The 27762-nt window shown below is 45.7% G+C and overlaps 1 protein-coding gene across 1 annotated transcript in view; it reads left to right on the top strand.

Moving 5' to 3' along the window:
- The window catches only part of LOC146064089 (neuronal acetylcholine receptor subunit alpha-7-like), a 111796-nt gene that overhangs the window by 10134 nt on the left and 73900 nt on the right, over window positions 1–27762 (top strand). The window contains exon 2 of the mRNA XM_083177177.1: window positions 18973–19112. Within this exon, the coding sequence (XP_083033303.1) occupies window positions 18973–19112 (140 nt within the window). The remainder of the gene's footprint in view (window positions 1–18972; window positions 19113–27762) is intronic.

Raw genomic sequence — 27762 nt, 5'->3', positions numbered from 1 at the left:
GGATGTACCAAGAGAGCCACAATGCTCATTGCATATGTACTCACATATGTAACAAGCAATGCAAAGGGCAGCTCATCTGATAAGAGCAGTCCTTTGCGATCACCCCCATTGTCTGGACTTTCAGATCTGTGTCCTGGGAGTCCCTTTGCACATGTGCAGAGATGCCGGCAACTTCGGGACATGCTGGGAGGGATCTGTGTCAGTTCCCTTACACAGCAGTGATGCGCAGAGAAGCCCATAGGCTTCTATAGTGTTACCCCCCCCCCCCCACACACACACACTTCGCAGTTGCCCTACCATAAGGGGCTTTAGTGCATTAGAAATTGCGGTGTTTTTACTGCATTTCTACTTTAGTCCAACGTGGCCTTTGTCTATCACTCCTCTCACTGTTTATTTTGCTTCCCCCACCAAAGGTCATTGTAGTGATAATAGGGGGGCCCCTTTAAATTTTTTGCTATGGGGCCCATAAAGTCCTAGTTACACCCCTGGTAATATTCCTCCAACGCGTAAGTATAATCCTGCAGTATAGATCTGTAGCCTTGTAAATATATGGCCGGGACCCAATCCCAATCTCTGGCCTACTGGAGAGAATAGCGCATAAGTAAGCTCTATACCCCATATGTAATAGGGAGACATATCCATTCAGCGGATAAAAGACCCATGCTTGCTGGGGACGCCCAGCATACCAGGACATCCACTTTCCCTTTTTTAAGGATTTATTAATAACACATATCCCCAACACAAATGTAGAATTTTATAGCAGATATCTTCTGTATTGTATTTATCCAACTTGTATTTGTTATGGTTATATTTATTTGTGACATTTTTATATGCTTTATTAAAAAATATTTTACACAATAATATTGCTTTCATTTATCTTTGATTATCCTCAAGTCCTTGGCACACATGAGCAGTCTTCTACCACAAACAGCCTCTTTTCCAGTCTAGGTGAGCCCACACAGAGGCTCGCACAGACAGCAGCAGTGTGCTCGAGATTTGTAGATATAATTTGTGTATATATAAACAGATTTTAATCATCAATTCTTTAAGCGCCTACTTTTTATTTTGTAGTAGAATGTACAGCAGTGATTTTCAAAAATTTTCAATTCATGGAACACCAAACCAGATTTTAAAACTGCCAAAGCACACGATCAGGTCTACACAAGAAAAAAACGAACCGATTGGCGCCCATAAATAAAGTCTGAATTAAACTGGTCCCTATGGAAAACAAAAATAAAATACATTGGCTCCCACATAAAAAAACAATTGCACTGCCCCTGACGAACTCAAAAACAAAACACCCCCCATCATGATGAACACAGTACAGAGGACCAAAATCAGACCTGACTGCAAAGCTGCTTTTTTAGCAAATAGACACAATCGTGTGCAATGCTGATGTAACATGCAGAGAGAGGGAGTTAGATTTGGGTGAGTAATTTGTTTTTGTGCAGGGTAAATACTGGCTACTTTATTTTTACACTGCAATTTAGATGTCAGATTGAACACACCCCACCAAATCTAACTCTCTCTACACATGTTACATCAGCCTCCCATATTAAGAGCAAATTTGTTCTGCAATCTGGTCTGAATTAGGCCAATAGTATCTTGGAGATGCGACCAAAGTCTAAACTAGTTCCAGTTGATAGATCTACAGTGTCTAGAAAGAAAGAAGGTCTACCCCAAAAGGTTGACATGCAATAGGTCAACAGGGTCAAACGGTTGATAAGGTCAAGGTCAACATGGGAAAGGTTGACAGAGTCAAAAGGTCTACATGAAAAAAGTAGAAACATGACAAGGTCGACGAGTTTTTTATGACTTTTATTCCTAATTTTTTTTTTTTTTTAATTCATCGTCCATGTTGGCATAGAGGGGTTTATTCTAGTTCATTCTTTCTGACAAAATCCTTCTTAGATGGACAAAACCATGTGCACTGCAGGGGGGCAGATGTAACATGTGCAGAGAGAATTAGATTTGGGTGAGTTATTTTGTTTCTGTGCAGGGAAAATACTGACTGCATGATTTTACACTTCAATATAGATCTCACTTTGAAGAAAAACCCCACCCAAATCTAATTCTTTCTGCACAAGTTACATCTGCCCCACCCGCAGTGCACATGGTTTTGTCCATCTAAGAAGGATTTTGTCAGAAAGAATGGACTAGAATAACCCCCAGAGAGAGAATATAGAAGTGGCCGAAGCATGGCGAGCGAAGTGAGGGGTATGCGTTACACTAATTGGTGGTCTATGCTGACACTTGTCAATACTGGCACCCAAAAAGAAAGAAAATATATAGTGTACTACCGGCGTTGGCCGGGTTTTCATTTTCCAGTTATTAAGTTATCAATGAGTTGTAACTGGTATAAACAAATCTATTTTACTCAGTAGTACTGGCAAACATCAGTAGCAAGCTTTGGCATTGGAGATTGTAGTCGACTTATGGACAAATGCGCACACTCTCCTGGCATCTCTTGTGCATTTAAAGATCATTGCTTATGATTGGAGTTAATGTGAAATGGTTTAACAGCAAGTAGTTCCCTTATCTCTGTCCTGAAGTAAACTGTGCAAAGTGCTGCGTTCTCTAAAATAGTCACAGATGACTTTTCTCTAGGGAAGGATTAGTTGTGCTTGATGCACATAAATGCCATTATGTATGTACAAGGGTCCATAGAATTTGCTTTTAAATATAGCAATATATGCCAATGCCAAGGTTTATGCTGCCAATATTGAGCTGTGGGGGTTATTCAGCATAGATTGCTGAACGACTGTGCATGCGCAGCATTTGCATATGCATGCTTGCAATAAGTGACTAAAAATTAAAACGCTATGTAATTGCAAAGATAGCTAGATAGATAGATAGACACATATATTTCAGAACTCAGCCACAGAAGCAATGTCTTTTAAATAACTGATTTAAACTTCCAGGGGGAGGAGAGGTGCCCCCTTGGGAGCAGGAGCCCGGCGGCAGATGACTCCATTGCCTCCCAGAGTTCTGCCTCTGAGTTAGGAGCTGATTGGTTGGTAGTTTATCACTCTCCACTTTATCACTTTTTGAAGCTTAGTACATCTGGCCCTCAGTCACAGATTAGTGGCAACCTCATATCTACTCACTTTTGCTGAGAAGTCTCTTAGAAGTTCTGGTATTTGCGCATGGATCTGCGAATGTGTTGATGGGGGTGTGGTATAGGGTTCCGACAGTCCGGATGCCGACAGTCATCAGCCCGACATCGGGATCCCGACTGGCTGGACTCAGGCAGCATGGCGAGCCGGAAAAAGCCCCTTGCGGGCTCGCTGCACTCGCCACGCTGCGGGCACGGTGGCCCGCTACGCTCGCCACCTATTCTATTCTCCCTCTCGGGATGCAGACCCGATTTTAGGGATCCTCCCAGCCATTCTGGGAAGGTAGGTAAGTATGCTGTAAGTCATTCTCTAAAGTGTTGTTGAAACAGAGCGGAATAGTTTAAACATGCTGGCAAACATCAATAGCAAGCTTTTGTATTGAAGGTTGTAGCAGACCTTTGGACAAATGCTTTTCAGAGATCATTGCTTGTGATTGGAGTTAATGTGGAATGGTTTAACCCCTTCCTGACAGAGCCAGTTTTTGCGTTCCTGACAGAGCCCTTTTTTTCAAATCTGACATGTCTCACTTAAGTGGGGATAACTTTTTTTTGCTTTTACTTATCCCAGTGATTTTGAGATTGTTTTTTCGTGACACATTGTACTTCAAATTAGTGGTAAATTTTGGTCGATACAGTCTGTGTTTTTTTGTGAAAAATACCAAAATGTCGTAAAAAAATGGAAAATTTAGCAATTTGCAAAATGTTAAATTTTCTGCTTGTGAGACAAATAATCATACCACTCAAAATAGTTAATAACTAACATAGACCATATGTCTACTTTATGTTGACATCATTATTTCAACTTCCTTTTAATTTTTTTGGACACTAGGAGGCTTACAATATGAATAGCAAATTCTCAAATTTTCAAGAAAATTTCAAACACTGATTTTTTTAGGGACCAGTTCAGTTCTGATGTGACTTTGAGGGACTTGTATGTGAGACACCCCCATAAATGATACCATTTCAAAAACTGCACCCCTCACAGTATTCAAAACAGCATTTTGGAAGTTTGTTAACCCTTTAGGTGTTTCACAGGAATTAAAACAAAGTGTAGGTGAAATTTCAAAATTTCATTTTTTTTGCAGATTTGCAATTTGAATACATTTTTCTAAGGAACACAGTACATTTTACTAGAGAAATGTGACTAAAAATTGATTCCCCCAATTCTTTTGTTTTCATAAATATCCTATATGTGGCCCTAGTGTGCACGTTGACCAAACCACAGGCTTCATAATAGAAGGAGCACCTTCTTGATTTTGGAGCCTCCTTTTTATGAGATTATTTTTTAGGCACCATGTAGGTTTCTAGGCACCATAAGATGCTAAAAGTTAGGAACCCCCCCACAAGTGACCCCATTTTGCAAACTACACCCCTCAGGGAATTCATCTAGGGGTATAGTGTACATTTCAAACCCCCAGGGGTTTCACCAATTTTGATACAACTGGGCAGTGAAAATGAAAAATTACATTTTTTTACACACAAATGCAGTTCTGGCTCAAAATTTTTCATTTTCAGAAGGTATGAAGGAGAAAAAGCACCCCAAAATATGTGCCCCAATTTCTCCCGAGTACGGCAATGCCTCACATGTGACCAAAAAATACCAGTTGGGTGCATGGCAGGACTCAGAAGGGAAGGAGTGATTTTTGGATTTTGCAGCTCAGATTCTGGTGGAATTTTGGTGGGTGCTATGTCGCATTAGCAAGACCCCCCAAGCACCAATACAGTGGAACCCCCCCACAAGTGACCCCATTTTGCAAACTAAACCCCTCAGGGAATTCATCTAGGGGTATAGTGTACATTTCAAACCCCCAGGGGTTTCACCAATTTTGATACAACTGGGCAGTAAAAATGAAAAATTACATTTTTTTACACAAAAATGCAGTTCTGGCTCAAAATTTTTCATTTTCAGAAGGTATGAAGGAGAAAAAGCACCGCAAAATCTGTGCCCCAATTTCTCCCGAGTACGGCAATGCCTCACATGTGACCAAAAAATACCAGTTGGGTGCATGGCAGGACTCAGAAGGGAAGGAGTGATTTTTGGATTTTGCAGCACAGATTTTGGTGGAATGAATGGTGGGTGCTATGTTGCACCAATACAGTGGAACCCCCCCACAAGTCACCCCATTTTGCAAAGTACACCCCTCAGGGAATTCATCTAGGGGTATAGTGTACATTTCAAACCCCCAGGGGTTTCACCAATTTTGATACAAGTGGGCAGTGAAAATGAAAAATTACATTTTTTTACACAAAAATGCAGTTCTGGCTCAAAATTTTTCATTTTCAGAAGGTATGAAGGAGAAAAAGCACCCCAAAATATGTGCCCCAATTTCTCCCGAGTACGGCAATGCCTCACATGTGACCAAAAAATACCAGTTGGGTGCATGGCAGGACTCAGAAGGGAAGGAGTGATTTTTGGATTTTGCAGCTCAGATTGTGGTGGAATTTTGGTGGGTGCTATGTCGCATTAGCAAGACCCCCCAAGCACCAATACAGTGGAACCCCCCCACAAGTGACCCCATTTTGCAAACTACACCCCTCAGGGAATTCATCTAGGGGTATAGTGTACATTTCAAACCCCCAGGGGTTTCACCAATTTTGATACAAGTGGGCAGTGAAAATGAAAAATTACATTTTTTTACACAAAAATGCAGTTCTGGCTCAAAATTTTTCATTTTCAGAAGGTATGAAGGAGAAAAAGCACCCCAAAATATGTGCCCCAATTTCTCCCGAGTACGGCAATGCCTCACATGTGACCAAAAAATACCAGTTGGGTGCATGGCAGGACTCAGAAGGGAAGGAGTGATTTTTGGATTTTGCAGCTCAGATTCTGGTGGAATTTTGGTGGGTGCTATGTCGCATTAGCAAGACCCCCCAAGCACCAATACAGTGGAACCCCCCCACAAGTGACCCCATTTTGCAAACTACACCCCTCAGGGAATTCATCTAGGGGTATAGTGTACATTTCAAACCCCCAGGGGTTTCACCAATTTTGATACAAGTGGGCAGTGAAAATGAAAAATTACATTTTTTTACACAAAAATGCAGTTCTGGCTCAAAATTTTTCATTTTCAGAAGGTATGAAGGAGAAAAAGCACCCCAAAATCTGTGCCCCAATTTCTCCCGAGTACGGCAATGCCTCACATGTGACCAAAAAATACCAGTTGGGTGCATGGCAGGACTCAGAAGGGAAGGAGTGATTTTTGGATTTTGCAGCACAGATTTTGGTGGAATGAATGGTGGGTGCTATGTTGCACCAATACAGTGGAACCCCCCCACAAGTCACCCCATTTTGCAAAGTACACCCCTCAGGGAATTCATCTAGGGGTATAGTGTACATTTCAAACCCCCAGGGGTTTCACCAATTTTGATACAAGTGGGCAGTGAAAATGAAAAATTACATTTTTTTACACAAAAATGCTGTTCTGGCTCAAAATTTTTCATTTTCAGAAGGTATGAAGGAGAAAAAGCACCCCAAAATATGTGCCCCAATTTCTCCCGAGTACGGCAATGCCTCACATGTGACCAAAAAATACCAGTTGGGTGCATGGCAGGACTCAGAAGGGAAGGAGTGATTTTTGGATTTTGCAGCTCAGATTGTGGTGGAATTTTGGTGGGTGCTATGTCGCATTAGCAAGACCCCCCAAGCACCAATACAGTGGAACCCCCCCACAAGTGACCCCATTTTGCAAACTACACCCCTCAGGGAATTCATCTAGGGGTATAGTGTACATTTCAAACCCCCAGGGGTTTCACCAATTTTGATACAAGTGGGCAGTGAAAATGAAAAATTACATTTTTTTACACAAAAATGCAGTTCTGGCTCAAAATTTTTCATTTTCAGAAGGTATGAAGGAGAAAAAGCACCCCAAAATATGTGCCCCAATTTCTCCCGAGTACGGCAATGCCTCACATGTGACCAAAAAATACCAGTTGGGTGCATGGCAGGACTCAGAAGGGAAGGAGTGATTTTTGGATTTTGCAGCTCAGATTCTGGTGGAATTTTGGTGGGTGCTATGTCGCATTAGCAAGACCCCCCAAGCACCAATACAGTGGAACCCCCCCACAAGTGACCCCATTTTGCAAACTACACCCCTCAGGGAATTCATCTAGGGGTATAGTGTACATTTCAAACCCCCAGGGGTTTCACCAATTTTGATACAAGTGGGCAGTGAAAATGAAAAATTACATTTTTTTACACAAAAATGCAGTTCTGGCTCAAAATTTTTCATTTTCAGAAGGTATGAAGGAGAAAAAGCACCCCAAAATCTGTGCCCCAATTTCTCCCGAGTACGGCAATGCCTCACATGTGACCAAAAAATACCAGTTGGGTGCATGGCAGGACTCAGAAGGGAAGGAGTGATTTTTGGATTTTGCAGCACAGATTTTGGTGGAATGAATGGTGGGTGCTATGTTGCACCAATACAGTGGAACCCCCCCACAAGTGACCCCATTTTGCAAACTACACCCCTCAGGGAATTCATCTAGGGGTATAGTGTACATTTCAAACCCCCAGGGGTTTCACCAATTTTGATACAAGTGGGCAGTGAAAATGAAAAATTACATTTTTTTACACAAAAATGCAGTTCTGGCTCAAAATTTTTCATTTTCAGAAGGTATGAAGGAGAAAAAGCACCCCAAAATCTGTGCCCCAATTTCTCCCGAGTACGGCAATGCCTCACATGTGACCAAAAAATACCAGTTGGGTGCATGGCAGGACTCAGAAGGCAAGGAGTGATTTTTGGATTTTGCAGCACAGATTTTGGTGGAATGAATGGTGGGTGCTATGTTGCACCAATACAGTGGAACCCCCCCACAAGTCACCCCATTTTGCAAACTACACCCCTCAGGGAATTGATCTAGGGGTATAGTGTACATTTCAAACCCCCAGGGGTTTCACCAATTTTGATACAATGGGCAGTGAAAATGAAAAATTACATTTTTTTACACAAAAATGCAGTTCTGGCTCAAAATTTTTCATTTTCAGAAGGAATGAAGGAGACAAAGCACCCCAAAATGTGCCCCAATTTCTCCCGAGTACGGCAATGCCTCATGTGTGACCAAAAAGTGGCAGGACTCAGAAGGGAAGGAGTGATATTTGGATTTTGCAGCACAAATTCTGGTGGAATTATGGTGGGTGCTATGTCGCATTAGCAAGACCCCCAAAGCACCAATACAGTGGAACCCCCCCACAAGTGACCCCATTTTGCAAACTACACCCCTCAGGGAATTCATCTAGGGGTATAGTGTACATTTCAAACCCCCAGGGGTTTCACCAATTTTGATACAAGTGGGCAGTGAAAATGAAAAATTACATTTTTTTACACAAAAATGCAGTTCTGGCTCAAAATTTTTCATTTTCAGAAGGTATGAAGGAGAAAAAGCACCCCAAAATCTGTGCCCCAATTTCTCCCGAGTATGGCAATGCCTCATATGTGACCAAAAAATACCAGTTGGGTGCATGGCAGGACTCAGAAGGGAAGGAGTGATTTTTGGATTTTGCAGCTCAGATTCTGGTGGAATGTTGGTGGGTGCTATGTGGCATTAGCAAGACCCCCGAAGCACGGTGAAATGATGAACCTAATAATCCATAGATGTGTGGTATATTTTAAAACACTCCTTTATACATAGGCCGGGTTTGTCGGGGCAAGTTTCACAGTGGAAAATAGTTTCCTTTCTTATTCCCTTTTTATAGCAAACTTTGCACCTTTTTTGTGTCCTGCCCTTTCTTGCAGTGGAGGGGATTTCGTTCGGAAAATGCTGCCCTGGTACAATACGGGGGCCAGTACTAGAAGTACTGGGGCCCTCTGCCTGCTGGTTCCCAAATACTAGGCCCTTTATGACTTCCTCTTGAAAGTGCATAAATGTCCCCCTCTGGCCGGTAGAACGGAATAGCACGTAAGCGTTATACAGTGCCATCTGGATGATATACACGGCCAGCTTCTTGTACCAGATTTTTGTTTTCCGCAGGGCACTGTACGGCTTCAGTACCTGATCTGAAAGATCCACTCCGCCCATGTACCTATTGTAATCCAGGATACAATTAGGTTTTGAGGTGTGGGTACTGGTACCTCGTACAGGGACGGAGGTGGTACTGTCTCCGTGAATTGTTGTCAGTATAAGGACATCCCTCTTGTCCTTATATTTGACCAACAACATATTTTCGGTGCATATTCCCCTGCTTTCACCCCTTCTCATTACTTGGGCAATGTGCGTTTTTGGGAGGCCTCTTTGGTTCTTGCGCACAGTACCGCAAGCTGCTGTACCTCTTGAACCAAGGGCCTTAAACAGGGGGATGCTAGTGTAAAAGTTATCCACATAGAGGTGATAACCTTTATCCAGGAAGGGGTGCACTAAATCCCAGACAATTTTTCCACTAACACCTACGAGGGAGGGGGGGCATTCTGGCGGTTCAATTCTTGAATCCTTCCCTTCGTATACCCTAAACCTGTGAGTGTACCCTGAGGTGCTTTCACACAGCTTATACATTTTTATGCCATACCTTGCCCTCTTACTGGGAAGGTACTGGCGGAATTTAACCCTTCCTTTAAAATGTATAAGGGACTCGTCTATGCAAATGAATTTATCTGGGATGTACATCTCTTCAAATTTGGCACTGAAATGATCAATGACCGGCCTGACTTTGAATAGCCGGTCAAAGGTGGGATCATCTCTGGGTGGGCACTGTGCATTATCGTTGTAATGCAAAAATTTAAGGATCGTCTCAAATCGAGCCCGGGGCATGGCCATACGGTAAAATGGGTTGCTGTACAGAACATCTGTACTCCAATATTGCCTAATTTCTGGCTTTTTTACTATGCCCATATGAAACACCAGACCCCAAAACGTCATCAACTCTACTGCATCTACAGGGGTCCACCTAGCAAATGATGACGTGGGGTTTTGAGCAATAAACTGCTGGGCATATAAATTAGTTTGGTCCACCATTAAATTTATAAAATCATCAGAGAAAAATAATTTGAAAAAGTCAATTTCTCTGAGACCTGTGGAATCAAATTGGATTCCTGGCATGGCCAAAAACTCAGGAACCTGGGGCTCAAAATTGTCTGGTGGTGGGGTCCATACGAGATCAATTATTGGGGGGGGGGTCTCAGCTGCTCTACGGGGGCGTCTTTGAGGGGGTCCCTCATCACTAGAGGAGGAAGAGGAGCTTAAGGCGAATCCTTCAAATTCCCCGCTTGCATCACTGGCTGTGTCAGAGTCAGAAGCAAGCAGGGCATATGCCTCCTCCACTGAATACATTCTTCTGGATGACTGGGATGACATTTGGGATGACATTTGGGATGCCATTTTTATTTTTGTGTTACTGGTAGTGAAATGTTTCAACACGTGTATAGTGTAGGGGGGGGGTACAAACTTTATTTGAACCAGGGGGGTATGTAGTGTGTAGTGTGTATGTAGTGCAGAAAAAAAAAATACTTTATACAAAAAAAAAAAAAATGAAGGGGTTAAAAAAAAAAAAAAAATTGAAGGGGTTAAAAAAAAAAAAAAAAGGTCCTGCGCCAAAAATTGAGCACAGATGTTGGTCAGTAACGTCCGTCACTGAACAGCGCTCAAAGGCAACAGGAATTTGATCAAAAAAAAAAAAAAATAGATCAACCCTGTGCCGAAAAAGATGATCAGTGATGTACGTCACTGATCAGCGCACAGCGGCCACAGGACACCCCCAAAATCACAGTGTGTGTAAAAAAAAAATTAAAAAAAGACCCCACAGCACACACAAAAAAAAAAAAGGTGATCAGTGATGCGACACTGATTACCAGTGAGGGGCAGCAGGTGCACAACCTTTGGTGCAACTGACAGTGCAACTGGCAGGTATATATAAAAAAAAAAAAACCTCTGCACCCCTAAAAAGTTGCTGATCACCTCAGATATAGTGATCAGCACAAAAGGCGGGGGCAGCAGACACAAAATTTAGCACTCTCTATCACTCTCTGTCACTATCTCTCTCTATCTCTCTCTATCTCTCTCTATCTCTCTCTATCTCTCTCTATCTCACTATCTATCACTCTATGACACTGCAGCAGCAGCACTGACAGTTATATATATGAAAAATAACCCCTGCACCCCCAAAAAGTTGCTGGGGGTGCACAAAAGGGGGGCAGCAGACAAAATATAGCAGTCTCTATCACTCTCTGTCACTATCTCTCTCTATCTCTCTATCTCTCACTATCTATCACTCTATGACACTGCAGCAGGTATATATATATATATATAAAAAATACCCTGCGCCCCCAAAAAGTTGCTGATCAGTTAATTTATACTGATCAGCACAAAAGGGGGGGCAGCAGTCAGTTATATAAAAAATATATAGCACGATCTGTCACTATCTCTCTATCTCTCTCTATCTCTCTCTCTCTCTATCTCTCTCTATCTCTCTATCTATAACTCTATTACACTGCAGCAGCACAAAATATAGCACTCTCTGTCACTAGGCCTCTCTATCTCTCTCTCTCTATCTCTCTCTCTCTCTAACTCGATGACACTGCAGCAGCACAACACAGCACAACACAGCACAGGATGTCACAAGATGAAGCAAGATCCCAAGCAGTGATCAGGTAAGTATTGAGCAAGGTTCTGGTCAGTAAATGGCGACAGCTGGGCACGGTGACCGCACTGCACGCTATTCCAGACCGGAATGGCGTCTGCAGTGTAGTCCCCGTTAGTTTAAACCCCCCTCCATGGCTGTGATTGGTCCGTCGGTCCGACGGACCAATCACGGCCTTTGGGGGCGGGCGGGGTGAGGTGGGGTGACACCAGTGTCACCCTTACACCCCGCGGTGATTGGTGCTGTACTTTACAGCACCAATCACCTCCGATCCCGTGTCACCGGCGAACGTTATTCGCCGGTGACACAGAAAACGCTGTAATTGGCTGTTCACACTGAACAGCCAATCACAGCGATCGCCGACGGGGGGGCGGCATCGCAGCCCCCCCTGGGCATGCAGGGACATGTCTGCTGTCAGGGACAGCAGACATCGTCCCTCTGTCACTGCGTCTCTAGACGCAGTGACAGTTAGAAGCCATGACGTATATATACGTCATGTGTCGGGAAGTACTTCCCGGCCATGACGTATATATACGTCAAATGTCGGGAAGGGGTTAACAGCAAGTCATTTCCTTATCTCTCTCCTGAATTAAACTGCAAAATGCTGCGTTCTCTAAAATAGTTGTGGATTACTTTTCCCTAGGGAAGGGTTAGTTGTGCTTGATGCACACAAATCCTGTTATGAATGTGTCCAAACTTTTTGCGACGAGGGCCAGATTTGGTGAAGTGTAAATGTGTGGGGGACGACCATTCAGCCTGACATTCTTTAAATCATTAATCACATCAGAATGGTCCCTTACTCTGCCCCCATTCACTCTATGTCCCCCAGCCTACCTCTTCACTGTATTTCCCCCAGCCTGCCCCCATTCACTGAATGTCCCCCAGCCTGCCCCTCCTTCACTGTATGTCCCCCATTCACTGTATATTCCCCACTCTGCACCCATTCACTCTGTCCCCAGCCTGCCCCCTTTCTCTTAATGTCCATCAGTGCCTCCATTCATTGTATGTCCCCAAGCCTGACCCTCCTTCACTGTATGACTCCCATTCACTGTATGACCCCAATTCACTATGTACCCCACTCTGCCCCCATTCACTGTATGTCCCCCAGCCTGCTCCTGCTCCCCCTTCTCTGAATGGCCATCACTGCCTCCATTCACTGTATGTCCCCCAGCCTGACCCTACTTCACGGTATGTCCCCCTCTCTGCCCCCTCCCTTCTCTGTTTGTTTCCCAGACCCTTGTGTGAGCCAGAGGAAGGAGAGGCAAAGCAGGCACTGCAAGGACAGGAGATCCTTGGGCTCCCGCTGCTGCCGTCCTCTGCTCTGTATGTTTGTTGCCCCACTCCCCAAACACTGCTGTCACTGTGATTGTGGAGTAGGGTGATATACGATTGCAGCAGCAGGGGTAGGACGCCAAACACATCTGACTGTGGCGGCCGGCACCTCCTCACTGCAGCAGACAGCAAGGTAAAGGTGCGCTCGCCAGGGCCCCACCTTTAGTGTCCTGTGCTTCCCACATCTGATGCTCTGCCCTCTTCCAGCTGGAGGCTGCGGGCCGTTTGAAATGACAGCACGGGCAATAATTGGCCCCCGGGCCTGACTTTGGGCATGCCTGGTCTATAGACAGAGCTGGCCCTAGCCTTAATGACACCCTAGGCAAGATTTTGGCTGGTGCACCCTAGCACCGCCACTAGTTCCGCCTCTGACCCTGCTCCCCTTTTCCGGCACCATCAACCCTCATCATAGCAGTCATAATTTTGGTGCTTCTACCCGCAATATTTTAAATAGAGACAGTGCACACGTTCGGTACGCAGCCCAAACAGGGGTGTGTTCTTGCTGGGAAGGGGCATGGCCACCCAATAGTACCCCCAATTCAAATTATGCCACACAGTAGTGCCACTTTATTCACACTATATCATGCGATGGTGTCCCTTATTCACGTTACATCACACAGTAGTACCTTATGTACATTACTCCTCACATTATTCACATTATACCCTTAGAAAAAAATCCTGAGAAAATATTGTATTTTAAGCACCTCCATGGCCACACTGCAACCCAGCACAAAGCAGTGTGTGCTGGGCAGAGGAGAAGAGCTGCAGCTGCTGCTGTCACTTAAGGGGAGGGGGCCCAGGGCCCCCACTGGGCCCTTCCATCAGACTTTGGCCTGGGTAATTTGTACCCCCTACCCCTTTCTCTCGGCACCCCTGATAATACCACACAGTAATTCCCCTTACACATGACACACATTATTAATGTCCTTATAACCATAATGCCCCTTACACATTATGCCAACCTTTATTAATGCCCTTCATACACATAATTACACACATAATGCCCCTTACACATATGTTGCACATTAATGCCCTTATACACATGACACACATAATGCCCCTTACACATATGCCGAGCACTATTGCACAACCAACCCACCCACAGACAGCACTCGCACAGCCGCTAACACTGTGACCTCTGCCTCTGCTTGGATACAGATGTTTCCTCATACACCTTGCCTCAATAGGCCATGCAGCTCCTGGCCAGTTCTGCTAACGTTGGGTGCATTTTTTGCTGAAAATTCATCTTATTTGCATTGTTATGACCAGCACACACAAGGAGCTTCCGATGATTAAAATTATATGTGGCATGCCTATATTCTGTGTGCGACTGTGGCTGTACCTGCATACGGAATGCTATGTTACAGTGATTTCCATGAATACACTATTTCATATGCAGATACAGCCTCACTCACACACAGAATATAGGCATGCTGCATATCATTTTAATCAGCAGAAGCTGCTGATGCCCCTAGGCATTCCAAATGCCCTAGGCAATTGCCTAGTTTGCCTATGCCTAAGGCTGGCTCTGTCTATAGAATTATCTTTGTGGCAATGTTGAGCTGTGTGTGGTGTTTGGTATATTCCCAATTCTATCATTAAGGTTTGGGTATATGTAGTGTACCTTACTGTAGCAGCGATGCAAATTAGCTGTAACTTTGCTGGATAAAAGATGCAAGATCAGCATTTCACTACGTGAGTTTAAATCATGTTCTATAACAGTTATAGGGGCATAACTCCCAGAGGCAATGGAGGCACCAGCATGTACATGCATGTACAGCAGTACATGTGTGGTTTACAGTAGGATCCAAATATGACTGCTGTCCTTCCAATGGAGCTCTGCGGCAAACTCGCATATTTAATTTGCTCTATAACTGTAAGGCCTGGGGACGGGGGTCAAAGGGGACAGCAGTCCCCGCTGATCTGAGGGGCCCAAAGCAGGGCCCCCCACTGCTCAGTACCTCAACTAGCCTTCAACTCCATTCCCCTCCTTCCTCCCTCAGCTGCCCGGAACACCCTGCCGTGTGAGGAAGTAGCTTCTACATGGGCCTCGGTTAGGAGGAGGGGCTACATGGGGGCAAAGCTTCGCGGGACTCGGCAGGGCAGGGATATATGGTACTCGGGGGTGGAGCTAAGGGTGACTCAGGCAGCTACACCTGCTGTTTGTACAAAAGGGAGATGAGAGGCTGCTGGTTTCTTGGCCCACCCAGCCAGGCTGCACAGTTATTTCGAAGGTAAGAGTGATGTGTGTGTATATAGATATATATATATATATATATATATACAGGGATGCTCACAACGGAGCGGAGGCCGGCACTCGCAGATACTCTTCATTAGAAATAATACAGCAACACCCAAGTGTGGTCAACATTTCTGAGGTTTTAATCTACCTCTTTCGTCAGGAAGTTGTATTACCCTCTCCTGTTTTTCCACCTCCTCAGTATGTTATGTTGCGAGTTACTGTACTGTAAAGCTTCTCAACACCCTAGGCAAAACTTCAACTTACCCCCCCCCCCCCATACTGCCACCGATACCTACTTTCCAAACCCTTAAGGCATACTTGCCCAACATTCTGGAAAAGCAGGGAGGCCCCCCAAAATCAGGAGGTCCTCCCAGCCCCTGGGGAATGTGGGCAAGTCCCCTACTTTCCCTGAAGGACCCCTTTTCCACCCACAACAGAGTACAAGGAGGAGAGCCAGCAAAGTAGGGAAGTATGCCTCAAGGGAAAGTATGGAGCAGGGGCGGATCTAGACTTCTCTTCTAGGGGGGGGGGGGGGGGCGGCTGTTTACTATATAATCTTGACCCTCCTCTGACTCCTCCCCTTGCCAGTCCTGACTCCTCCCCCTTCCCAGTCCTAACAGGGGGTATATACACAGTGGGTAGTAGGGAAGTCGTTATTGGGGTACAGGTTAAGTATCATTTATCCAAAATGCTTGGGACCACAAGCATTTTGGATAAGGGATTTTTCGGGATCTCAGGAATAGGTTTTTTTTTTTGCATACTCACCTGAACTCCTGGTGATCCTCAGACGTCCACAGTGTCCATGGCGACATTGGATTTGTCTTTAGTTGCATCCCTGATCACATTGCACACGTCACCTGCACACCCATATATACACAGTGGGTAATAGGGAATGTATTGGGGTATACATAGGAGGGGGGATAGGAGGTATTTACACAGTGGCGAGATGTATGGAAGGTATTGAGGTATACATAGGAGGGTGATACTAGGGGGTATATACACAGTGTACATGTATGCACAAAGATAAACATGTATGTAATGAGAAACAGCATGGAGGGGGCACTGAGACCAGGGACAGCAGTCACCTGGTAATGGCAAGTGTTTCCATCAGATCATTTAGAAGGCAGCCTAGTGATGATAACACCACCACATTATCCTGTGTCTCTTACTTCTGTATTTGGGGGAATGCTTACTTTAATTAAGGGACAGAGCTTTGTAGCTTCCTCCCCTCACTCCCCCTCCTCCTTCCCATCTGTGTGCACTCATCAGCGGCAATAACGGGGGTCAGCTGATGTGTGTGCACAAGTCAAAGGTTAAAGATCATAATTTACAGTACAGGAGGGAGACGCTGGCGGTATGTAAAAACCAGACCCGGACTAGACTCCAGACTGCCGGACAGGACATCAAAATCTGCAGTCCGGTCCGGGGGGTGTCCTGTTCGGGGGGTGTCTTGTCCGGGGGGGTCCCTGTGATAGGTTTTTGTCCTGGTCCAGTTTTTACCCATACCCGACGCTGGCTGCCGGAGCAGGCAGGTGAGAAGTGCCAGACCTGAGCTGCTTCCCCAGGACTGTGAGCGGCTGCCTCTGATCCTCTGTCTGCAGCCCCTGAGAACTGCAGCAGACAGGAGGATCTGCTGGTCCCGGCACAGCGCCACCAGATGCGGCAGCGGTGGCGATGGCCGTAACAATACCTTCTGCAGACCCCGGGGCGCACAATCTTGCCCAGTGCCTCCAAGCCACCGCGGGGTCTGCGGAGGTATAGTTTCGCCAGTGCCTCTGTTGCAGGAGAAATCATTAGAATGGGAACTGACTTATTTGCAAGCACTGGACGGGTGGCTGATGTCCTGTGACTGTGATCCTTGCGAGCGGCTCGGCAACTATGCAAGTTACCCAAGCCATTTGCAAAGAGGAGCTGCACATGCGCATAATACCATGCGCAGAGCCTCAAACATCGCAACTGGGATGAATTCACTCCGTTCCGATTGAATTGAAATGGTGGCCATTGTTATATTTCCTACTGGTTACTGTTATGTAGGTGTCCGTGGCCCCACTCCCTAACTCTGTTGCCCAGGCCTAGCGTCCACGGATAGGTGCGGAACTAGGCTTCTCCTGTACCCGTCCCGGCTGTAAGGGCGAATTAGGTCCGCCCAGACTCCGTTACAGGCAGGAGTTAAGATTGGACAACCTATCCGTGGAGACGGACCTGGAGCAAGAGGACAGACTACCCAAGTATAGATGGTGGGGGACCACTGACACCTCTACGGACTGGAGGGCCGGACGTGGCCCAAGGGGGTGATAACACCTAGGGGCAGTACAGAGGTAACAATACCCAAGGGTGTAATAAACAATAACCGTGAACAAGGTACAGGTGTAACAATACACAGTGATGTAATGAACAATATAAACAAAGCAATACACTGAGGTATAGGTGTAACAATACACAGGGATGTAATGATAATAATGGTATAACACCAAAATGGAGACAGAGAGTAAACCCCACTTATCTGGGAGACATGACTGCAGGTAGGTCAAGACACAGCAGCACGGGCACACAGGGTAATCTCTCCGAGCTGGAACACGGGAATGAAGGGTTAACCTCTGGGTCAGCAGCACCAACAGGCAAGGCAAACCAGCGGGGACCGGGAACACTCTGGGCACAGAAGGTCAGAACTATAACCGACGTCTGAACCGGATACCAGGAGTGTTTAAATAGTGGTGCTGGCCAATGATACCCTGCCTGCCTGATCACACTACTGCTGCAGCTGATCGCTGCACCCCTTCCTCCCCGCGGCTGCCTGGCATCCTCATCGCCTAGGCAACCGCTGTGGCAGGGGAGGAAGAGGCAGCGTGCTGCGCGCTGGGCGGCCAGCCCCGCCCGCCGGCGTGACGTTACAGTGATGTCCCGGTTGCTTAGCAACAGCCGGGATGCACTGACCAGAGGCTGCCGAGTGATGGCGGAGACCGCTCGTGTGGCCTCTGACAGTTACATAGCATACATTGGGGGAGATTCTCTAAGCAAGAAATGCGGTAAAAACCCCGTTATCGGGGTTTTTACCGCATTTTGGGATGCTGTAAGCATCCCCCGCCGGATTAACGCGGCGGGGGCATCGCCAGAAAAATCTGGCGATGCCCCATAGAAGCCAATGGGCTTCTACCGCATCCCACCGCCGTCCCGCGCCAACCCCCCGCCGCCCCGCACAGACCCCCGCCATCCTGCATCACCCCCTCCCCCCTCACCTGTGTCCGGGCAGCACAGCTCTGTGACCTCCTCCCTGCACTGATCCTCTTCCGGGTGCAGGGAGGAGGAGAGCCCGGCGCAGCAGCAGCAGTGCCGGGTGTGTGAGGGAGGGGGGAGCCGCCGGGACCTGCTGGGACCTGGCGACTCTCACCGCAAAGGACAGCTCTTAACCTGTCCTTTGCTATAATTATCGCATATGTTAGAACATATGCGATAATTATAAATGCGATGGGCGGCGAAGGGGGGCGGAGATTCTTAGAGAATCTCCCCCTGTATCAGAGATAAAACAACAATCCACCCAGCTATAGTAAACAAAAGTCCTGATGTAGCATTATACATACAGTATATACGCTGCTTTACTGCTGGTTAGTGAATATATTTCTGGATTCTGATATTTTGTTAGATATATGTTTTTTGTCTTTGAATCCCCAAGTGTGTGGTAATACCCTAACAAATAAATATGGTATTGTTCATTTAAAGGTTCTCATCAAGGTGAATACCAGAGAAAACTTTACAGAGAACTCCTAAGGAATTACAATCGCCTGGAAAGACCTGTGGTGAATGACTCACAGCCGTTACTTGTAGAGCTACAACTTTCCCTTCTTCAGATAATAGATGTGGTAAGTGAAGCATGATCTTTATCTGATTGTCTGCCCATTTCCTGTTACTTGGCTTGGCAATGTGGTTCGTATTATCATGCCCTCATGCCTGAGCAGAGTTGCTTTGGGAAAGGAGGGGGCCCATTTGCAGGTTCCGATTCGACCCCCTTCAGCGGTGCAGAGACTATAGCATTTTGCAGGTCTATGGGAACATGGAGAGTAGGCAAGAATGCTACAGTTCCCAAATATTCAGCAAGCCAAGCGCTAGAGAATCTGGATTGGTTTCCACTAAAAGAAAGGGCCCGCTGTTGTAGTGAAAAAAACTAGATCCAATGACAACAGACCAGTACTATGCACTCTTTGAGCAACAACAAAGAGGGCACAATACCCAGTGGAAAAAACATGCTCTAAAATATGTTATATTTATTATTTAACACTATGACAGCATACCCTCTTAATCAGATACCTGATTACCTGGTTTTATGGTGTATGATAAATCTGGTCCAGTTCAGTACTCCTGATGTTGATGTTGAACAAGTCAGCCAGCATAGCAGGGCACAGGGTACAATATACAGGAAGACCCCATACACCACATGCACCTTCTATATCTCAAGTGCATGTGGTATGTGAACACATTGTTTTAACAAAAATCACAGAACCTCTGCACTAACTATAAACAATAAAAATACTCCACACATATCTCTTTATATACTAGAATGTCTATATAAACAGGCAATGCTAGTTACAATTTTTGCAACATATGTTAAACTGACCATTTACACCATATTCTTATCCATCTGGTTAGTCCTACTCTTTGGGTGCCGGACGCGGTCCCAACAGTCGGGATCCCGACAGTCATTTATCCGACGTCGGGATCCCGACTGTCAAAACGCAGACAGACAGGTGCCCGAAGGCCACCCGCTATTTTCCCTCGTGGGGGTCCACGACCCCATAGAAGGAGAATAGAATAGGTGGCAAGCATAGCGAGCCACCGTGCCCGCAGCGTGGCGAGGCGAGTGCAGCGAGCCCGCAAGGGGCTTTGTTGTGCTCACCATGCTGTCTGAGTCCGGGCAGTTGGGATCCCGACATCGGGATAATGACTGTCGGGATCCCGACTGTCAAAATCCTATACCACACCCCTACTCTTTCCCTTATTATACAGTGGTAAACATAAAACATACTTTCTGGTTTGAAGCTTCACCCTCACATTTAATAACCATGAGCGCTATAAGACACCTAGGAAAGTAAGTAACACAATTTTGATTTGATACGCAAACACTGGGGTGCATTAGAAGATGTGATCATAAAATGATTATTTAAAAATTGAAACTGAAAAGATTGAGATGAAAATCTTGCCCATGAAATTTAAGAATGCAGCCCTAAGAAGGGTGGGGTCTGTTGAGGGGAGTAGGATGCCTCCTCATATGGTCTGAGGGCGGGATGTACTGTTTTTTTTTTTTTTTTTGGGGGGGGGGTTACCACATTTTCAAATGTCTTCGCTATGGGCTTCTATTGCCGCAACCTGCCGCAAATGCCGACCCCCTTCACCTGTCTTACCTTCCCAGGGGCGGATCCAGGATAAAATGACAAGGGGGGCACCATGATAAAAGAGGGTTTCGGTGGGGGAGGGGCAGTGTTAGTGGTGCCAGTGTACATGCTAGAGAGCGGCAGAGAGAGGGTGGGAATGGGATTAAAAATAGGCCCTAGCATTTAAAGTATGCAGACCCACCATGGCGACAAAAGTGAATGATGTAGTTGTGCACGCGTCGAAGGCGCGCTCCGGAAAAGGGGTGTGGCCACTCAACAGGGGTGTAGTGTACAACACCATATACAACTTATGCAACAAAATACTAGACCCCATTATACTTGCCCCTTACACATGATGGCAAATGGATTGAGCCAAAATTCACATAATGCCACACGGATTGAGCCAAAATTCACATAATGCCACATGGACTGAGCCAAAATTCACATAATGCCACACAGATTAAGCCAAAATTCACATAATGCCAAATGGATTGAGTCAAAATTCATATAATGCCACACGGGATGCGGTCATTTGGTCTACTGCATTATGGTCGACAGTCATTAGGTTGAATCCATTAGGTCGACATGCTAAAAGGTCGACATGACTCTAGGTCGACATGGGAAAAGGTCGACATGATTCTAGTTCGAAAGGTCATTAGTTCGACAGGTCATTAGTTCGACAAGGTCATTAGTTCGACATTGTCTATGTCGACATTCACAAGGTCGACATGGAGTTTTTCACTGTTTTTTGAGCCAACATGTGCCGACAGGCGGTATTTCATGCCCTACCATCCACTAGGGCGTGGTGGGAGAATAAAATAGTGTGCCGAGCGTAGCGAGGCACCGTGCCCGACGCATATCGAGCGCAGCGAGCGATGCGAGGGGATGCAGTGCACTTTAAACTGTGAAAGAAATTGATTTGTACTGGCGCTGGTTGTTTAGAACAAAAAACAATATTGGACGGTGTGTAGTTAATAATAAAAGATATATTTTACTAAATATATAATAAAATCAACAAAATAATAATTACATGCATATACAAATTAATTCACATTAATGCATTTTTTTATATATTAAAAAGGACTAATGGTGAGTGGGCTCAGTCTCATCCACCAATAGGTGGTGTAGAAAAAAATATATATATGATAAAAAATATAATTTTAAAAGTCAAATAGCAGCTGTTGGGGTATAATATTGTAATTATATTACCATCCTTGATTTTCCTTGTGTTTTGAATAAGAATTTTTGTAATCCAAGGGTTTATACTGGACCAAGATTTTTCCAGTGCTCTGTGTTGCCACTTAGCACAAATCCCCTTATGTGTGGCTCACCGTGATATCCAAATTCAGGGACCAAGCTAAATCCCACAGCCTCAGCGTTGGAAGCATTAGGTGAAGAAAGATGCCAATTTGCAGGGAAGGTGAATAGGTCCACTGGATGGATGGTGCACTTGCTCCTGAGGAAGCCGGACATACAAATATACCGGAGAAACGCGTTGAGCTTTTACTGAGCAGACGGGGTACCATCCATCCAGTGGGTACAGTATTACTGCCTCTCTCTTGGTGTACCCATGGATCTTATTTGCTCTGTCTTGACAAAGGCCCTATACGGGTCGAAACGTCGACTTATGATATGACCACTGAATAAAAGTGACTGACTCTTCTGCATTTGGTGAGTGCCTCCGCTTTTCATTAAGCACCTGCATTTATATATATATATATATATATATATATATATATATATATATATATATATACTACACAATAGTGAAGTGGCGCCTTTCACACAAATGTAAGATAGTCCTGATATAATATCCAATTTTCAGATCCAAAGAAGCAAGAAGGGAATTCTTCCAATATTCATTTATTATTCTTCAGTGGATAAGAGTATAAAACAACTAGTAGATAACATCCCAACACGTTTCGTCTCACAGAGACTTCATCAGGGGAATATGTTGTATCAATCTTCTATAGGTGAATTCTACTGCTTAACTGCGTAACTCCTATTAAAGTATATGATAACGATGGTTTTAAGAGATAATCTCCTTGATCCTGTTTAATTTAAGGATTTCCCATATATATTGCGGATAATTTTTAGTTAGAAATGCCTAAGTGTCCATTGAAAAAAGGAAATTCTGATGGCCTCCCAGGTTGATCAGAAAATAGTGACCGGATTGTGATAAAATATCTTCCAGAAGAATAGAAATAGAATATGCCCTCCAGAGAGCTTCCTTTTCCTTCTGAAGAGACCAGCAGAATATATATATACTTACTAAGTGATTCATCGCACCCTACGGGCGCTCTTCACACCATCGTAAGAGGCTGCACCCTTTGAATAAATATATACACACACTGGTAAGTGTACGTAGACACAATGGGGCGACACTCAAATCGGGTTTCCAATATGAAGAATAAATGCCGACCGACAACTGCTTAGGTCTAACGTTTCAGTAACTTTATTACCTTTTTCAAAGACTTTGAATATGTACTAACATATGCGGCGGGCATCGCGGTGCGTGACGGAGGCCCCCCGTGATACCTGTACTGTGGTGTGCGGGGGTCTCCGTCACCTTCCTGCCACCTCCTGCTCCCCTCACGCCGGGGACAGCTAAGCAGGCTGTCCCCGGCGCCTCCTCCTCCCCCCTGCAGCCGGAAGGATGTCCGGCTGCTTCACTAGGGGGAGGAGGGGTTTACCTTCCAGGGTCCAGGAGGACCCTTCAGGAAGCTAAGCCAGAGGGGGGGTCGGCTATGCGGCGGGTTTGCGTCAGAGGCGGCGGGCGGCGAAAAGAAGCCCATAGGCTTCTATAGGGTATCGCCACCTTTGGGTTTTGATGCATTGGAAAATGCGGTAAAACCGGGGTTTTACCGCATTTTCAGTTTAATACATCTCGCCCCTAAGCAGTTGTCGGTCTGCATTTATTCTTCATATTGGAAACCCGATTTGAGTGCCGCCCCATTGTGTCTACGGATACTTCCCTGTATATTGCATTGTATCAGGAGGGCACCATGGTTGTTGAAGCCTATGAGAGTGCCTGACCCCAGCTATATATATACAGTCAATCAAAACATGTCCAGGCCCAGATGGATGCCAACGTTTCAATTCTTTTTATTGAATTTTCGTCAGGGTGCTGATACAACAATACACATAAAACAACTCACCTAAATACCCTCAGTGCAGTTCAGAGACCTCCCCCAGCAGGCTCAGGTGCGCCAAAATCAGGCATCATCCTCACCTGAGAGGGGTGGGCTCGGAGTGCACCTGAACAAACATGTGATACAACAAACATATAGGAAGCAAGCATTTGGTTATCTAGGTGACACTCACCAAACATAAGCTAGCCCAATACACATCAAAACAGTTTTGTAGAAAATTTGATCACATTTTGTACAATGATATCAATAAAATGCAATATAAATATACAATGTTCAGACACAAAACATCCTAAGCAAGAAATCAACTAGACAAAACATGACAGACCGAGCTGTTTGTTTAAGCCATGGGGTGACAGCGTATCTAGCCTTTATATCCAACGGGATTCAGCCTGCAATAGCCGCAGACCTCTGTCACCACCGCGTTTATTCTCAATAATATGCTCAATGATCCGGTATCGCAGAGATGCCATGTTGTGCCTGGCTTGTACAAAGTGTCTGGCCACTGGATGATCGCTCTGGCCAGCCTGCAGCGCTGCTTTGATGGTATGACTATTCGCTGTAGCCCTCTCTTTAAATGCCCTCTCTGTCTTGCCGACATAATGTCGACCGCAAGGGCAACTTATGAGATAGACAACGAATTCAGTACTACAAGTAACCCTTTGTCGAATGTGAAAGCATTTTCCAGAGTAGGGATGATAAAACTTGTCACCTGCTACCATGTGGCTGCAGTTGACACACCCGGTACACTTAAAACATCCAACCCGTGGTGTAGACAAAAATTTAGTTGGAATAGATTCTAATAGAGGGGCAACATCATTTTTTACCAGGTAAGATTTAAGGTTCCTCCCTTTAGTGTAGGCATTCATCATTCTATGATCTCTCGAAGATTTAAGGGTACTTGTGTATTTTGGCGGCGCCCATCGCATCGCATACCATAAGGCATACGATGGTATGCGATGCGACGCGATATCGCGTGATACTGTACAATGTCATACAATTTTAAAATTGTATGACATTGTACATGGCAAACAATGCCATACAATGCGATGCAATGCGATTAAACATTGTATAAGCACCCTAATGGGTGCTTACAATGTGAAATGCACCCCCACGCCACCCCCCCCCCCACACTATAAACGTGAACCCGAAGCATGGCGAGCGCAGCGAGCCCGCGAGGGGCGGCGGTACGCGTCCTCCGACCTTTTCATACCCCCACTATCCACGTCGGCTTGGAGTTGAGAATAGAAAGTGTGGCGAGCCCGAAGCGTGGCGAGCGCAGCGAGGGGACGCGGATACCTGTGAAGCCCGCGAGGGGACTCCGATACCTGTGAAGGTATCCGCGTCCCCTCGCGGGGCTCGCTGCGCTCGCCACGCTTCGGGCTCGGTGGCTCGCTGCGCTCGCCACACTTTCTATTCTCAACTCCACACCGACGTCGATAGTGGGGGTATGAAAAGGTCGGAGGACGCGTACCGCCGCCCCTCGCGGGCTCGCTGCGCTCGCCACGCTTCGGGTTCACGTTTATAGTGGGGGTGGCGTGGGGGTGCATTTCACATTGTAAGCACATATTGGGGTGCTTAAAAGCACCCTTTATGGTGCTTATACGATCTTTCATCGCATAGGGGGCAAAAATCGCGTCGCATCGCATGCCATCGGGTACATGGCATGCAATGCGATACGTTCATCGTACGATGGACATCGGGGGCGCCGCCAAAATACACAAGTACCTAAGAGTGTCCTGTGTCATTGTACTCAGCATGGATTATTATTAATATTATATTAATTATTATTATTATTTTTATCCTTATTACTCAAACAGCACAGTGTAAAATATTCTTGTATTCCTCACCCAACCACTAACCACCAGTGAAAGAAAAGTTTGTGGGTTATCAATCATATTCCAGGGTTGCTGACTTTTATAGGAGAGGAGACTTTCAGCAACCATTCGGGGGGCGTCATCAAGCCCCGCCCCCATGATGTAAAATAGCCGAATTCACGGATCTCCGTGGAGGGGGCGGGGCTAAAATGACGCAATTGTGCCATTTTAGTTCCGCCCCCTCCTCTGAGACCCGCGGATTGCAGCATTTAAATGCCGAGGTAGGGATAAGATGGACGCGATTGGGGAGAACAGTGGGGGACCCCCTGAATCCGGCAGGGTTGCCCACCTTTCCGGGCAGAAAATCACAAATTCTGCTAGGGTATGTAAACTTATCAGCACAACTGTACACAAACTCTGCACAGTTAGAGCCATGGTGGGAATTGAACCCATGACCTCAGTGCTGTGAGAAAGTAATGCTAACCATTACACCATCCATACTGCCAGGGCCGGTGCTAGGGTGTCCGGCGCCCTCCTGCAAACCATAAATTTTGCGCCCTTTCACATTGCCATTGCAACAAGCTTCAGCACGATTGTGGGAGTGTATGCAACATGCGATCCTATGGAGGATCTCGGGTGCATGTACATGTATGCATACACCATCTCAGTGCTGTGTCCGCAAAATGTTGCAGGCACTAAAGGTGCCCATACACGCTGCGAGAATCGCATACGTTATGGGCTAGATTGCATCGCACGGCATGTATGCAATGTGTGTGCAATGCGATCCGAAAGCAGTGCAAAAAGTATGTGCAGCACATACTTTTTGTACTGTGTGATGCCCGCAGGAGTGCACATCACATCGCACGCTGCTATTGCAGCGTGTATGGCCACCTTTTGGCACATAACCCAGTCCATTATTTAAAAAGTGTCAAAATTTATATAAAAAATTTATTATAAACATGTATAATAAAATACTCACTGTTCTTTTGCTATTTAACTCTTGTGCAGTCCCTCCTCTTCGATCTGCGTAGGCAGGACGCTGAGGATGCCATTACACCCCTCTCGTGACTGAGGGGGAAAAGAAGGGGAGAGAAGGAGGAGATGGAAGAAGAGGAGAAAGAGGGGGCGGAGTGTTGAGGACTGGCAGTGGCACTGGCACAGCACACTGAGAAGAGGGAAGGAAGGGCGGCGCTGCTGCCTGTTCGTCATTTGTTTGACAGCTGACAGGCGCAGGGAGCAATGGGTAGGGGGAGGATCCGGACATGACATGTCATCCAGGCATTCACAGACAGGGCTTCATGCCTCAGTGCAAGTGACCGTGAGGAAGAGGGGACAGGTCGCAGGAGGAGGACAGCATGTACGCGGTGCAGGGAGCAGCTCTTTATACTGCCGCCCACACGCTGTCAGCCAGGCACTGCGGGTGGTGTGCAGGAGGCAGTGACAGTGAGGGCTGAGGTATCTTTAGCAGAGCAGGGAGGGAGACAGCGCCTTTTCAGCATGGCGCCTCCCTGCTTTGCAGGAGCTGCTGAGTGGGTAGCGCCGGCCCTGCATACTGCCCTTGGCAAGCCTGCATCTTCACGACCTGCAGCCCATATTTTTTGTATTTGCATGTGTTACTTTTTTATAGTATTATGCTGGCAGCTATTATGCAATGTGATACCAGTTATTTTAGCTTTGTAATCTTAATAAAATGTATTCTATTGCCAGGAAATGTCTTTTTATGTATATTTTGTCTGCAGAGCATCCCCCTGAAGACATTGCATGTGATTTGAATGTTAATTTTTACATAAAGAAAACTGAACTGATGACACTTAAATAACTGTATTCTCTCAATATGCAGTAGAATAGTTTTACATACCCTGCAAAGCAGCTTCTTGAAATACAGTTTTGTGAATGAAATGCTTTAAAGGAACATTATTTTGGTATGGCATTTGCTTTTCTTTTACTTTATGGTGACAGGGAACAAGTTTAGGCTGAGACAGGTAATGGCAGGGTCTGTAAATCCACCCAGATATGTCTCATTTTGACTGATTCAAAAGGGGTACATTTACTAAAGGTTCTAAAAATGAAAGAGATGATGTTGCCCATAGCAACAATCAGATCCTGTCTATCATTTTATAGGATGTGTTCTATCTCACATAGCAGTAATATGTGCTGATAAGGATAATAGGTGATGCA

The sequence above is a fragment of the Crinia signifera genome, chromosome 1 (genome assembly GCF_055691185.1).
Source record: "Crinia signifera chromosome 1, ASM5569118v1, whole genome shotgun sequence".
Classification (NCBI taxonomy): Eukaryota; Metazoa; Chordata; class Amphibia; order Anura; family Myobatrachidae; genus Crinia; species Crinia signifera.
The sequence above is the reverse complement of the archived record's forward strand: the minus strand, read 5'-3'. Positions and strand labels throughout refer to the sequence as shown.